Genomic DNA, 16,230 nt, shown 5'->3' on the forward strand with positions numbered 1-16,230 from the left:
GCTAAAGAGCGACTTGGTAATTGAGAATAGGCCTATAAAAACTTGGTAATCCTGGTGGTTCTAACCATAGTTCTCCATCACAATTTTATTGTCATAAACTAAATGCGATTGTGTGTTTACATTCACAAACTAGCTTTTTAAAGGATATACTGTTGCTGAATGACCTCAGACTTTTCTTCTCACTGGTAAACCCGGAATTTGTTTGAAACGCGATTGGAAAAACTGTATGTTTGCAAAAGGAAACTGTACACAATTAAACACAGCCTTATCCATAAATCCCTTTTCAGAAATTCATACTCACCGGAGGGCGATGATAAGGCTTAAGACAGCTATCTTCTCGAGGCGTGAACGGGATAGGAGCGTCGAATATATAGGATCAACGAAGGATGCGAAAAATCTTCCACGTACATGTGGAAGTATATATCTGTCTGGCTGTCCCACAGCTTTGAGCTATTCATGGTCACTGTTATTATTTAACTTGATCAAGTGCAACAGCTATTTACTCAGTTATCAGTTAACAAGATGGAACATCAGTTATCGCGAGAAGCGAAGACCATGGGGTAAACATGGTCGCCGAAATTTCTTATCGCAAGGACAGAGCTTCCACCAATAAAGAACTCGATTTATTAAAACTGAGCGAAATATCCGCGGTAAATAAAGTCAGTGAAGGAGCAGGTTCTCGCAAAGGTGTAGACTTACGCTTAGGTGACGTGTTCAGACGCTGCCGTCACGACTATTGTTATCGTCTAACATATACAATATGACGGCGCCGGCGGCCACAATTTTAACGCACAAGTAGGATTTTGAAGTATATGAAGATACGTGGACATGTGTTTGCAGCTGGCACGATGGGAAAGGGCGGCTGTGCTGAAAGCTTATAGGTTATACATACATAAATGTTGGCTATACGCATTTCATGAGGTATATCTATAACGTGAAGGTTTTGTCACCGACAAGAACTTCGACCATGTCGTTAAGATCGTGTATTGCAATATATTAGTTGTTGCGCCTACTTTTTCATTGCAGATTTTGAATCTACACTAATTTCATAGCGCTGCTAGTTAGTCTGCTGTTATATACGCGGGTACACCCAACTGCGGTGTTTGAACGGGTCATCTCAACGAGAAACTATTCCTCATCGTGCTAGTTGGAGGTAAGTTACTATTATGATTGCAAAGAAAAGGCGGAATAAATATTGAAGTTGTTCAAGATGTGATCTTTCCCATATCAGATAAGACATGAATAATTGTCCACTAGGCTTTTTTTAATTATCAGTATTGACATGTCCGCAAATCGATACCGCACACAAAAACCCTTCTTTGATAATTTCGTGCGAATGCTGCATCTACATAAGTAGGTATTTTGGCTAAGATTTTTCTCTACAAATCGCCAAAGCAGTACGATGGGAGAATTATGGACAAATTTTCAACTGTATAAGAAGAGTAGGACAAGATAAGCCCATATTTAATTCCCTTCGTTTAACTATACTATCGCTAATATCACTATCCTACTATAGAAGCAGAAATTACCTGGACATTATGATGAAATGTATCATCTGTTCTATACCGCTTTCTTTTTTACCGGTAATCAAACACCGATAGCACTTCATATTGTGCCCATAATCGCTGACTAGTGATATCGAATCTGTTGACTGTCTGAGAGTTTCTAAGAGCAACATTTTACCAATAGTGATAAATATTGTAAAGCGACAGTCAAATTGAAATAGTGCCTAAATATATTTTATACTAGCAGACCTTACAAGTCTATATTTTAGCTGACAACTAACCAGAAGGCGCAGAGAGCGCCTTAGCGTTAGGCATGGAACGTTTTCAAAGCTAAGAAGAGCGGATCGACGAAAGGCGTTAGAGATCGCAAGAGGTAGTTAGAATTTTTTCTAACGGTGCTAAACGGGGTTAATTGGCGATCAGCAGCTCAATCCAAATCCGTTCTCCGCTGAGAGGCGACACTTCGAGCCTATCGATAGCTTTGACGATTTCATCGAGATCCATATCAACGGCACCTACCAAATCACCCTTAACTAGCACATTTCTCGCTTGAACGAGAGAGGGAAAGAGAGAGGATAGAGAGGGGGAGGAAGGTTGAAGGATACATCCTCTAAAAACGTCTGCGACCTTCATTGCTTCGACGGGACAAATGGTCCGAATGTGAACAATGCCACCTAACGAAATTTTGACTACTTCCCGCAAGGCTGATCCAACGTGGACCGAAACACTTCCCTCATATCTGTGTCCTCTAAGGCTCTTACAGGATTTGTGCCTTCATTTCCTATGTCGGATATTCAATTTTCTCGCAGATAATCGCCTAGCTTGTTCATTTGTGACATTGAACTTGACGGAACGACAATGATTCACCATTTGCAAATCGTATGCGGCAAACGCCGACATTAAAACACTTCACAAAACCTGAGTATAATATATTAAAGATTTATTTTTAATTGCATATTTGATATTATGCAGAACTGTTGATATTACAGAAGCCAATTTAGAAACGTGTCTATTGGCGATCGTTGTATCAGAGAGCTGTAACCTTTAACAGCAATATCTGCTATTTCGTTATAGAGATTTTTTAACAAGCATGCGTTTTATACTTCGCATTATTTGCACCATACACGATATTCTTATTTTTGCATTATTGTTGATAGTCGTTCGCAATTCATGCAAACTGTTTGTTATATATATCTAATTAAAACTATGCATATATAATAATGAAAAACTATGAGCTTAATCAGAAAGAATGCTTTAACACCGTAAAGTCAAAATACAAGCAAATCATTGAACATGGAAATATGACTTGCGCTATTACACAACAAAGAGGGTCACAGTTACATCATTTGTTTTTACTAGTACTTTATAAAGCCACATCAACCCATGAACAATTCCCTGAGTCCCTTTCAAGCTAAGAAAGGCTGCTGACTTACACCCGTTGCACGTGATTAACGAAAAGAACTTTACTAAAAGTGTTCTTTACGTCAAGCTAAGGGGTTTTTTTTTTCATTCTAAGACAACTAAATACATTTTCAGGCTTGCATCTTTTCCATCTACCGATTTACCTTTTAGCGCAACGTGTTTTTAACTTGTTATTTGTAAATACAGCACCGCGCCATTAATTCAAAAACACGGCATCCCTTCTTTCGCTCTGCTCGATGTGTTTGATGCATTTGCCCTTTCCCACTGCTGCAGCCGCCGTTGTCTGCTGCTACTGGCGCTGTCGTCTCGGCGACCTCTCAACAGCCGATAAAAATAACAATCAGCGTCACACGTGGTGCGCACGAAACTCACAAACATCGTTCATTATTTCATTAATTAATGAATGAATCAATGAAATAGAAACGAAGGAGTAGAGAAAGACGTCAACCTCGTACTTGTTTGTGTTGTGCCACTGAAACAATTTTTGTACGACCGTTTGTCTGAATTCAACAGCGATTGGCGATGGTTGAGTTTTTCTATTAAATCGTCGTAAATACGTATAGTGAATTGTAAGTACAATTTCGACCTGGTTTTAAACCGGTATTAGGTCGCGGCATTAAAAGACATATGATCAACGCACAGAAAACATCTGATCTGTTTGACGCTTGTCACTTTATTAATCTTCAAAGCTCTCATCTGTCTTTTCTTTTGTTGGATGTAAAGTGAAGTGTAATGTTCTACATCATAGTTGTTTCCTTACTGTGTTATTATGATTATTGTCATTGAATGGATGCGTAACAGTACTATGCGTACGCGCGATAGTTCCTTGTTGCTATCCATCGATCTATTTCTTACAACAAATTAACGCGTATCGAAATATAAATGGTATAAAAATGTGTGTTCATTGTTACCATCTATTTTAAAGCTACTGCACGGCATAGGTATACTTATACCGTTAATATAAATATGACTAGTTAATGTTGTTTTAAGGGAAAACATATTTGATTATTCTCAGATTTAAAGCTTTTCTACTAAAGATAACTAATTGTCAACGTTTTTCGAAATATAAACGACACAGAAGTGTAGATATATACACGCTCCACCCTTTTTAAGAATGTTGCACAATACTATATTACTAGAGAGTTATCCTTATATAAACAACTGTCAAAATGTGACACAATGTTATAATTAAGCGTCATGTAATGCGATTAGTGTGTTTCTTTTGAGTGATTATGTTTCGTAATTTAATTTTTGAAATTCGTTGCCGTCAGTGTAAAGGGTCGTTCGATGTACATGACAGAACCTCATCTTGAATTCAAACAAAGGTGAACGTTTATCCAACTGTATTGAGCTTGTTCAAAAAAATATATCTCTATAGGTCAGGAAAGACATCGTCGATTTTCATGATCTCGAGAGATTCCATAGTTTATTTAGGGCCTACCCATTAATTTCCCCCTTTCCTAAAACGTGTCTGTTTGTTACCTGCTTACGCCAGTTCTACGTTGTAAAAGCAGCCGAAGTAAATGTACTCAATATAGATTTAATGGAGAAATTGCGCTCAGTTGCGATACATTGCTTCTCTTCGCGTACTGCAAGACGGAGTAAACGTTTTTGACGACTCCTTAGTGAGCTTCATACTATAGTGAATTCCATTTATAAAACATTTTAAAATATAAAACAAAAGTGTCTACCGAGGGCTCTGACAACATTGGGTATGGTACGTTTTTCAATGTGGTTGTTTATATTTGACTATGGCTGAATGAATTTTTAAACAATAAACACTTTTTAATTAATATCTACTCGTTTGATTTTGAACTTTCAGTTAGGACAATGGCAGTGATGGTGGGCAGCGATTCCGACTCGGATCAGTCCGACTATCCTGAGCAATCTACAGAAGTGGAATCGTCGGATAATGGAGAGTGTCAAAGCAAGGAGGATCTATGTCCTCCATCTAAAAAAATCAAGAGGCAACTGCATCAAAAGAGGGGGGCCAAATCTAAGGGCTTTCTGAAAGGGCTAAAAGCAGGTGAAGAGATGCGAGCATTATCAGATTTTGAGATGAATGTGGTGACCCTACAAATAAGTAATATCCTTAAGGATATTTCCATCAGTGAGAAACGACGTCAGCAGGCGATGAGCTGGTTTACCCAGCTTAAGGAAGCTTTGCTTAATGTCCAGATAAGCAAAAAACACGCAGAGAAAATGAGGATGCCTTTGCGAACAATGCCGGCTGATCCACAAATAGCTGATTTTACGTTTCGCTCACCTAAAGATGTCTCGTTGGTTGGCAGCTTCGCATACGAGACAGCGATTAAATTGAGCTCCCTTGATGTGGCTGTGGAAATGCCTAGGGACTGCTTCGTGAAGTGGGACTACCACAACGTCAAATACCACCGAAAGAGAGCACTTTATTTGACGTATCTTGCCGCTGCTTTGCAGAAAATACCATCACTGCACTCGAAATTGTACTGGCGTGTAGAGGGAGACGATCGCCTACCTATTCTAGTGGCTGTTTCACCCTCTGGCAATCTAACAGCACACATTCTACCATATCCTGAAAGTGGGCTATTTCAGTTCTCACGATTCGCGCCTGACAAGCTTAACGTGCAGGAGAAGTTTTACGGCTTGCCTCCCAACTCGCGCAAACCTGTGCTCATTTACAATGGAGGCGTTCTTCAAGATATGCTCATGGTACAGAACAGAAACGAACTGTCAGAACAACTAAGGACTTCAAGCGGAATTCGCGGAGGTATTCAGATTTTAAAGTTGTGGCTTCTCACAAGAGGACTCTGCAATGGCCCAGATGGCTTTAAGAGTTATCATCTAACAGAATATGCCGACTACCTTTTACGTTCGGGACGGTTGAATTCCCTCATGGGTGTCTACCAAGTAGTACGAGCCATTCTGGCACAAATGCAGATGGAGGATTGGACTTCGGAACGTTTGCTTGCCGGCAACACATGCTCCACGATTGCAAAGACTTCTCATAAATTCATGCTGGAGCAAGAAGTTGCCGCTATTCTCGTTGACCGTACGGGTTACCATAACATCTTTTACCGAGTTTCTTTGGATACACTTGATTTGTTACGGGCTGAGGCTCGCTCCGCACTTCAATCGCTCAACTCGAGCTCGGTCAACCTGATTAATGAGCTACTTTGGACACCCGTCTCTTTTTATCGTAAGTTGGATTGTTACATCCGCATCGAGTTCGGTCATGGCAGCAAACAACTAACCGACAGCGTGGATAGCTGGATTCGGGCAGATTTCGGGGGAAGTGTACTTTGGCCAACATCGCGGGCAATATTGGCTACCCTACGCCGAGCACTCGGTCGTAGGGTTTCACTATTAGTGGCCCGACCATTAACCCACCTAGAGTGGGAAATCGGTGGAAACTTCCCCGAAGAAGCAAGTTCTATCGCAGTAGGTTGGAACCTGGATCCCGATGAATTGCATCACATTGAAAAAGGTCCGCCCGCCGATTCTTCAGAGGCCAGCGAATTTCGCGATTTTTGGGGACATAAATGTGAGATCCGCCGTTTTCAAGACGGCTCAATTTTAGAGACAGTTGTGTGGCCTGGTGAGACTGCAGAGGACCGAAAGCGTATCACATATAATATATGTGACTATATTTTGCGGCAGAAGCACAAAATAAACAAAATATCATTTTCGGGTGAAATGTGCGATCGCATCCTACAGTTGCCAAACTGTCATTTTACCAGTCGTTACGGAACTGGAGACGAACAACTTGTTGATGTTAATACTAAGTTTAATGAGTTTGCAAAAACTTTACGAAAGCTGCCTGATCTACCGGTTGATATAAGCGCCGTTTGTGGCCTGTCTCAAGAACTTAGCTATACAGCAGTTTTCCCCCAGGTAGCAGCTGCATGCGATACTGACACGCGGCTTGTAACGCGTAGCGCAGGTCGCTGTATTCCCCGTGCAGATCATGGCGTACCTAAGCTTGTACGACCCATAGATGTGCTACTACAAGTGGAGTGCAGCAAATGGCCCGACGACCTGAATGCCTTTAGGTACATGAAGACGGCATTCTATATAACATTAGCCAGCAAGTTAGAAGGCCGTGAATGTCAAGTGTTTCATGATCACCTGCTAGTGCTTTTTCAAGGCTTATTGTTTCGGGTGCGTGTATCTTGTACGAAAGAGATCGCATTAACTAAGCAGGTAATTTCGCCTGAGGGCATGGTAAGGCATGTCGAAAACAAAATGAGCGAACGCTTAGAGTTTGAGTATATTGTCTTGCCAAAGTTAATTTCAGCTTTGCATGGCCTACATCTTCAACACACAACATTCGGGCCTGCCTGCCGTATTGCGAAGCGGTGGCTCTCTTCCCACCTGCTGTATGAAGCATTCCCTTCAGTGGTTGTGGACCTGTTAATGGCGTATATTTATATTCACCCATTACCATATTTTGTGCCTCATTCGTCTAGAGCAGCTTTTCAGCGTTTTCTGCACCTTTTGGCCAATTTTGACTGGCGTCTCAATCCGCTCGTTATCAATTTTGGTGAACAGTTTACTTCTGAGACTTATCAACAAATTCATTTACATTTCGTCCGAAATCGGCCGTCGTTGCCAGCACTATTTATACACACGCCGTTTGATAAAAAGGAAGAGTCATGGATTACGACAGAAAATCCAATCGGTCCGGCTCTACAGCGGGCGGTAGTTTTAGCTAGAAAAAGTTTGGCCTTTATTGAGGAGCAGATGGTTGAGGGCCAAAACATTCTCGGTGTTTTTAAAACATCACTTGATATTTATGATTTTGTCATCAAATTGGACGAACGTTTCATGGCTACATACTACCTTAACAACAGCTCGACTGAAAAGCTTTCATTCACTAAGATGCGGGACGAAATACCCGTGGTTGATTTTGACCCAGTTAGACTTTACCTTGACGATTTGCAAGCTGCGTATGGCCATTTATGCGTATTTTTTTACGATGGATACGGAGGAACTGATATCGGTGGATTGTGGTTGCCGAAATCACAAGCTCCAGTCCCATTCAAAGTGCACAATCTTATTGGAAGAAAATTGACTGAGCCTGCTAAGGTATTAACGCCCAACTACCCGGCGATACTTAGCGATTTAAAAACTCTTGGCCAGGGTCTAGTGAAAAATGTTGTGGAGCAAAAATGTCCTAGCACCTATAGCCGCCTTCGAAAGGATAGCCATTAATTTTGTGAAATTAGTTTCGTTATGGTGTTAAGCAAATTATTTCTGACAATAGAATAATAAAGAAGCCAGATTGATTGTATCATATAGGCACTTAGTAAGCATTTGCTTGCGTATCCTAGGTCGTTCGTTTGTGTGTGCATGCGTGTGAAATGTGTTACATTAGGAATAAACGTAACTACTGTTCGGGATGTTCACTGTTTTTGTCTTACTCATTCAAACCACTCTTGTTTATTTTTCTTGTAAGTGACTGTGGAAGCATCAATGCACACGCCTCTGGCAGACGTTTAATAATGATCGGATCGAGCCTTCCGTTTACCTGTGCTGAAGACAACAATTGTAACTGCTGTAACTACAACGGTGACCGGAGGCGACACAAAATGCTAATATCAATGATTTGTAATTAATGACATATCCATGAGACAGGCCCAGATACACGGCTAAGTAAGGCCCACATAAAGCGAGAACAACATCCGAAATATTATCCATCGTTTGTTACCGTTTCTGCTACTGTGATTACTACTGCTGTTGTGTTACTGGATCTCGGGCAGTGGTCAAAAGGGTCTGCACCAATGAACGAGGTAATTGCCACGGTGCGCAAACATTGATTTTCTCCGAATGTCTAAATTCTCGGATGCGTGCCTCTCACTTTTTCTCTTTTTTGTGACCTTACAGCTTTGGTTTCTACTAGGCTAATGATAACGTTGAGTGAGTAACTTGTATGTTATTTTCATTCCTCATTTTCCTGTGGTGGATACTGCAGAAAAAAGAGCACATAGAAAACTATTAACGAATGTAAAACGGCTAGTTAAGCGGCTGCGGGCCGCCAAAGTAGATGTCATGGACTACGGTAGCCGCCTGTTGGTTACACTCTCGATACAGCTACAGAGCTTTTGCGTTTCACGGAGGTGGAGCTAGGGCATTATCGTGGGGACGCTATGATTTGTACAACATATAAGGCTTAAATGTGGAATCAGGAACGGACGGATATCTGATGAAGTGTTTGTTCATCCGGATATACTCTCGTTTGAGAGGAGAGCGCAGGGCGGGTTAACTGTAGTTAGCTCCAGATGGTTGTGCCGAGAGCGAAGCCACCGTCGCCGCCGCTCCAATACTGACGCCGGCCTGGATGAAGCCTGGAATAATTGTGAGGGACCTACAGGGAGGCAGTATTACTTCAAGCTCCACCCCAGAAGCAGCATCAACCCAGATGGACTCAAATGGGAGAAGAAAGAAGTAATTGAGATGTGGCATGCGTAGGAGACGCTTGAGGGAGACTATGATGATTTACTACGATGTCTGGTCCCTCTTTCTCTATGCCTATTTCTCTGGCTGCACTCTACGTAGCCGTTACGTCTGCGACTGTCTGTCTGCTACAGTCTATATGTCGGAGCTATGTTCATACCCTGCCGGCTTACGCACAGATTACTCCCTCGTCGATTCCTGTGCGTACTGGCGGTTCATCTAAGATCTTTGCCTCCATGAGAGTATTCAATAATGTTAACAAGTGGCAGTCCTACCCTCATACCCTACTTCTCTTCTTCGGCCACCTTCTTTATTCGTATTATCATAGCTACGGCTGGCAATACTCCTGACTTTTTTTTTTTTAGCTACAAGGAGTTAGGCTTTTTCTTTCTCAATATTTCTACCCTTTGGGCGGATTCACACCGTCTTTGCTTTCCATGTCCGTAGTGAATCAGGGTGTAGGCCACCGCAGAAAATCTGTGTCCTGTGTTTGAAGCTCACCTGCAAAAGAAAAGAAGCCAGCAATACGGATAAGAATAGAGTAATACGTTTAGGGATCATGGAGATAAATTGAAAAAAACATTCACCTAGTGGCTGGACGACAGACAGGAGGAATGTCATGCATTTGCGTCAGAAATATTTCAGACTGTTCAGTTCTCCATGTTGATTATGAAGTTCGTTTTGTTTCGCCTGTATAATATCAAAAGAGGAAACCCAAGAATTCGTAGCAGGTAGTCTTTATGAAACCAATAAGCTAATTCAGCATGAGAAAAAGAAACAGAATCATTTTTATTTGATTTCTATAAAGCGAGCTTCATTAAGCTACTCCTGGCTTTCCCTGGCTTCATTTGCCTATACTGGAAGAGGAATAACTACTATTCTTTATGGCCCGAATTCAGACTTCAGATGACTAAGGATGGCTTGGTTGTATTGGCAAAAATCCTTTAGCTTAATCGCAAAGTTTAGGCACTCCGGTTGTGCTTTACTTTTGTCCTTTCTTGAAACGCGTTGCTGAGAGATAATTTTGGCTCTAGCTTTGTATTTTCAGCTCTTTTTAGCTTCACATTGAACAATGAGCTTTGTAGAACTAGCGCTTCTATATGCATTTTCTGTTGTAACTGTAATACATTTAGCAAAGAGGCGCGATCGTATCTGCAGACTCGAATCAGGCATCACTATTTTGACCCACCCTATACTTCTCATACGGTTCTAAAGTAGCAGCTTGAGTGAGATACACGCCTCCGTTCCTTGGAAAATACAACATTACAAGAAGTATCATAATATAGACTTGTACGAGAAGCACGACGCAAGCAAGCCATTACTTTGGACATTCAGTGCTACGGCTGCTGCTAACTATTGGTGATGCCATTAGTCGAAACGTGGCCAGGAGGTGGAAAGACATGACAGACGTAAGCATATGAAGTGCGCGAGAGTCGTCCTGATACGTTATTACATACTGTGCAACTCTCGTTGATTCAAAAGAGACTCATTTTCACAACATACATTTAACGATGCTATCCTTTCCCATCCTATGAAAAGTGTCTAGCTCGCTGCTGTGCGGTTGGCTGACTGACCGGCCCATTCCCCGTCCAGGTCAAACCTCTCTTTGGCTTGCTTCTTCAAAAAGTAGTCAGAAACCTTGAGAAATGTCAACCTCAGCTTTCTGAGCAGGTGGGCTAAAACTTCCTGTTCAAGAAGACCAGGTTGTGTGTGGCCATCTTTAAGAAGTCGGTGATAGATAAAGTAGATGCAATGAAAGGAGAAAAGGTTATCTTGGAACAAACTTGTAATTTCAGGTGCTATTTCTTCTTGCAGAACAACCTCTCTTGTTCGTTTTACTGTGTTAGGTGTTTATTTCTGGTTATTTACTGTTTCTATGACGTTTAACTTTGCGTTTAAAGACATGTCTCGAAAATTGACGATTTCCCTTATGAATCTGTCTGGTTCGTGACTATCTTAACTTTTGCTGTGCCAGAGTGGAAGCATCATTTCAAAAATGCATTGAAACCAGTCTGCTGAAGAAAACAACGTTTGCTTGTGGGTTGGAGAACGGGCAGAGCTAGTAGTCGCGTTTGTGCGTCAAATCTAAAGCCTACTTTCCTAGACGTTTGAACGCAATAATAATGATAATGATGATATCAAGTTGAAAAGATAATATAAAACAGTAGTAAGCGTAATTGTATAAAGAGAAACTAATTTTTTGAGAGAAGCACATATAAACACGTCGCGATAGTATTTTATTTCATTAAGTTTTGTATGCCGTGCCTATGGCCTGATAGGCTGACTCAGACGAAAGCAAAGCATATGTTAAAAAAGGCAAGCGCATACCATCCTTTCGGGACTGTGTGTACTTTAGCTGGTATATAGGCAGTGACAGCAGCTGCAGTTCATTGTATATCTTCTTCCAGTAGGCCACGAAAGTTAAACCCCATGGACATTAGCAGATAATCATAACCGTTTAGAGTGGCACAGTTTTGCAAAATATTAATCTTACATTGTCTCATATTAAAAAGCGTTTTCCGCAACAACGTCATTGTACCTATCGAGTCACTCATTTTACTAGGTTTCTGCAGGACGACGTAGGTCCTTTCTAGACCCAGAGCACATGTGTGTAGATATATCAGAAAAAAATGCCGACTCTATATGTATGTATGTGGTATGTATTTTACTATTGACAGTTATTGAGTTACCGTGGCATGGCCCGCATCGCTATCGATTTTTTGCGCATGGGCTGGTACAATTGTCCTGGCTCAAAGTTTGAAGGTTGTTTCTCTGTTAAAACGGTTTTGGTTTTTTGGGTGTTTTGTTCCTTTGCCCTTTTCGTCTACTAGGGCCACTAACGTCTCCATCCGTGTAACCCTAGTTTCCTCAGCTAAATAGTGTTCGAGGCTATCATGTTCCGCACTGAACAGTTACTCAAGTAACACTAACTATAAAAGCTTAGCTTGCTTCTGCAACGTTAACATAAACGCCGGTAAGCATAGTAACACTGTGTGTTCAATTAACTGAAACAGATCATGCAACTCTTGGATGCTTCCTTGGTTTCAGTACTTCTCTCCAACGAGGCAACCTACATACAGGCTTCATTTCGACTCAAGAGTAGTGCATATGAATGGCAGCAGTGTAGACTTTTCTCACAAACGTTTTTCCCTTAACTTTCTCCCTTTGCCTTTTTCCCAATCATATGTTCGTTGATTTTACGGATCCTGAAGAAGACTACGTCTGCCCTGTTGATCAACAGAGGATTGCAGTGAATGTTTTGCATGAGGTCCTATCATGATTAATTATTTTTTATTTTTTTTTTTATTAACATAAATAAACTAGTCTATTTCTGTTTCTTTTATGCTCCATTGATGTTGTTCTTTTCTTATTGACATTGCTGGATACAACAACACTGTCTTTAATATTACGCACGATTACGTCCCTTGCGACGATATGGAACCTCGGTAACATTGTTATGCCTTTTATTGCTGGAATCATATTCTTTTAGACTGTGTATGTCAGAATTCAATAAATACTGCTTCAATCTACTAAACTTAATTGTTTACAAATTGTGAAAGTACTGAAAATAGCGATGAAACTGATAATCGGAAACAGCGTAATTCTAGTAATGAAACGGTTCGCGTTTAACGATCCTGCTGTTTGACACTACTAGTAAAGATCGTACAGTGTTCAAACGCATACTTCCATTCCTCGCAATTTTCACTCCCTAACCGCCGATGTCAAAATTATCTATTTTCGGCAGCGATAGACATAAATGGCAGTAGTATTACACAGCACTAGTCATAATAACAGAAGTTGATTGAAATCTGTCATCCGAATTTGCCTTGTTGGTATCCGATCGAGCGTTAGTTCCTACTTAGGCGGTAATCGGGCAAAAATAGAGCATCTTTTACTTGCTGCATGGCTATCGGTTGCCGAACGTCGATTTGGATATACCTTTATGGCGGCCGCTAATGCGCGTGAATGGCTGAAAAATGATGCGTCGTTGCCCTGCCAATATTACGTTACTCTAGACCTTTTCCGTGTCCCATATTCCGCCAGCGCAGCCTCCGCTATATTTAATCGTATATAGCTTGTTATTCTGGCAGACTGCAGTTAGCGAGACAATGAGGTTCCTGCCCGAGATAAATACGAGCAGGGGCGACGATATCTAGAGCGGGTGAGCGGGCAGCCCACCAGGCAAACACGAACACGAACGCCCGCTTTCCTTTTCCGTTCGTCCGCTTGTCTGCCAACTCGCCATTCTCAATAACAGGGAACAACGCCACAAGGCCATAATAGTCGTTTTTCGCATGGTCTTGCACAGCTAATAAATTAGCAAATGGATGCCTTAACTAATAGATACTACATATACTCCCTAACTTGTTGGCCCCTTTATTTACATCCGTGATAAGGAAAACCCAATAATAATCCCGAAAAACTTTGAGAGAACAATTAGTTTTATGGCTTTTGAAAATGTTATTTAACTGGCAGCTGGGCTGGCCTCTTTTTGCAGATAATAATTGAAGCTATGGCATGAAACTTGACTGTGAAAAGTGTTGGCTCCGAAGATATCCGTTTTCGGGGTCTACTCTGCACCAACAAATAAAGACGTTCGTTTTGATAACTTATACTGAGTTATAAGGATAGCAAGCTATCTATATAAGGATACAAACTGAGATCAATTCAAACTCGTATCGCAGCAAAATTACCGCTGCAGAGGTGCAAGGGCATCAAGTTATCCATATTAATGAAGAAAACAGAGGAAGCTTATCATTTTGTTGTCCTCGGAAAACGCGGATATGAGTGGAGAAAAGGAAAGACACAAGTAACCAGTAGTAAATAGCTGGCCAGCTACGAAAAAGGAAGACCTTTGGTCTTCTGTGTGTGTGTGTTTTCGTGTGTGCAGTGTGTGTGTGTGTGTACTTCTGAATGCTACTCACTTCTATCTGCCGCTTCAAGTCTTTAAGCCCTCCCGGGATCACCTCTAGTTTGCCTGTTCCTTGTGGACCTTACATCGTTCGGCCCCTAGCGCCCTACTCCTTTACTCCCCCGCGGATCCTCATCATGAGAGCTGCTCTGCTCATCTGCAGGAATCGGCCTTTTTTGTGTTCTCTCGGTTTACGAGCCTTTTTCGGGCGTCGACCGATCGGCCAGTCGATGAGCAAGCTAGTGCAGACAACTTCTGAGTTGGTCACCCTTTGTTGAGTGCTCACGGCTCGCTACTGACTATTGGATACCACGATGACACTGCTGCCTTCGTAATACGATGATCAGTATGACTGTGGTGATGATGATACGATGAGCTTGTGTTAAGCAATGGGGAAAGCGTACGAGTGAACCGGGGACAGGCATTAGACGGTAAATGCGTGGAGCTCCAGAGAAATGGTGATAAGCGAGAATGGCTGGGGCAAGCGTCAGCCTCCGTCGTTACGCGTCACCGTTATTGTTGTTGTTGTCGCTGTTACTACTGCTATCATCCAAGCCGCCCTCCTTAACCTCGTTGCTGAAATCTTGCGGTACCCTGTTTGGATGCGCAGCAAAAATACGGTAAGCGAGTCACATCCTCTTTTGCGCTTTCATTGCATTTATCGACGGCGCACGCCATTGGTTGTTTCTCACAACCGAATCAACGCGTCTTTTACTACTTTGTTCCTTTTGTATCTTACCAGATCCGTCAAATCGAAATCATCTAATGGCGCATGCAAGACGCGAACGAAGAAACACGGCAGAAGTAGGAATATGCTAGCTCGAAAAGCTTGAAGGAAGAACCAGCTTGAAAAAAAAATCCAGTGTACCATGTCCTCGACAAACTCATAGGTTTATTGACAATATGATTCACAACCCGTCATGCTCACTGTCTATCCGCGCCTCGACACATGCAATATCCCTCGCACCCAAAAGGATGTTATACAGAACAACAAAAAAAAAGAAAGTGCTAGAGGCTTACTTGTTATGGAAGCAATTACATTTGAGCGTGTTCATTGCAGGAGGTTCAACGGGATAAATCGGGAGCAAAACAAGACACGCTGATAGGTGGAGAAAGACGTTGATAATCTCGCTAAAATCTCGTACTATATGCGAAGGTTGCGCCAGCGGTTTCTATTATCATACTGTCTGTTTTATTTAGCGTATGTAAGTAGAGATTCATTTGCGCCAGTGACTAGCAAATGACTACCCTCCGCAACGGTTCGATGTGTCTTTAATTGTCCATTAATTTTGTTGGCTCCAAATTGATTGTGCTCGAAAATTGCCACGTAGCTTTTAACCACCGTTTTCTGTAACTGATCTCTACTGGAGTTGAAGAATTCCGAAAGTCTGCAAGTAAAGCTGCTGCCTGAAATTAGCGACAATTGCATAATCTTTTGTCTGATGTTACGCTTAGGAAATAAATGGGACCACTCCTAAATAGGGCTACTCCTGTGGTAAGTATTCTTTGATGATTACTGGCAATGCCGTAGCTCACATGGAGTCTCCAGTATCCGGTCATCTACACTACTATTGCCTATGATCTGCCTCCAGATCTCAATATTATTTCCCCGCCGTTTCACCCACTTTTTCCACCTGATCTCTTTTAGCTGCTGGTGACACTGCAGAAGGCATCTGCTCTGTCAACAAAGTTAGTTAGCTCTTAGGTATTGTTCGGATGTGCTCCCATGGACTTTGCTAGCCATCTTCTCGGTTACTATACGGGACGACTCTTTTGGTGGGTCGTTTTCACTCTTTTTGCAGGCTAGACAACACCAGAAAAGGAATGACAGGGTGCGAGACTTGCAGCGTCTCACCTGCTGTACAACTTTAAAGGCAAAAGTAGAGAGAGTTTTTGGAACGATTCGATTCGACGATCGGTCTGGACCGTAAAAGTATCGGGAGTATTTTCGACACC

General features: G+C 41.8%; 1 protein-coding gene and 1 long non-coding RNA gene across 2 annotated transcripts; both read left to right on the plus strand.

The window, feature by feature from the left end:
- The first annotated feature begins 3,197 nt into the window (after positions 1–3,197).
- Positions 3,198–8,314, plus strand: Mat89Ba (nucleolar protein 6 Mat89Ba). Its single transcript, XM_022845711.2, has 2 exons — positions 3,198–3,496; positions 4,750–8,314. The coding sequence occupies exon 2, from the start codon at positions 4,758–4,760 to the stop codon at positions 8,118–8,120; it is 3,363 nt and encodes a 1,120-aa protein (XP_022701446.1). The 5' UTR covers positions 3,198–3,496; positions 4,750–4,757; the 3' UTR covers positions 8,121–8,314.
- A 104-nt stretch (positions 8,315–8,418) lies between these two features.
- Positions 8,419–15,995, plus strand: LOC147752530 (uncharacterized). Its single transcript, XR_015313819.1, has 2 exons — positions 8,419–14,894; positions 15,335–15,995. It is a non-coding gene; the product is annotated as an uncharacterized LOC147752530 (long non-coding RNA).
- The last annotated feature ends 235 nt before the right edge of the window (positions 15,996–16,230 follow it).

Source organism: Varroa jacobsoni, unplaced genomic scaffold, assembly GCF_002532875.2.
Source record: "Varroa jacobsoni isolate VJ856 unplaced genomic scaffold, vjacob_1.0 scaffold_1190, whole genome shotgun sequence".
Classification (NCBI taxonomy): domain Eukaryota; kingdom Metazoa; phylum Arthropoda; class Arachnida; order Mesostigmata; family Varroidae; genus Varroa; species Varroa jacobsoni.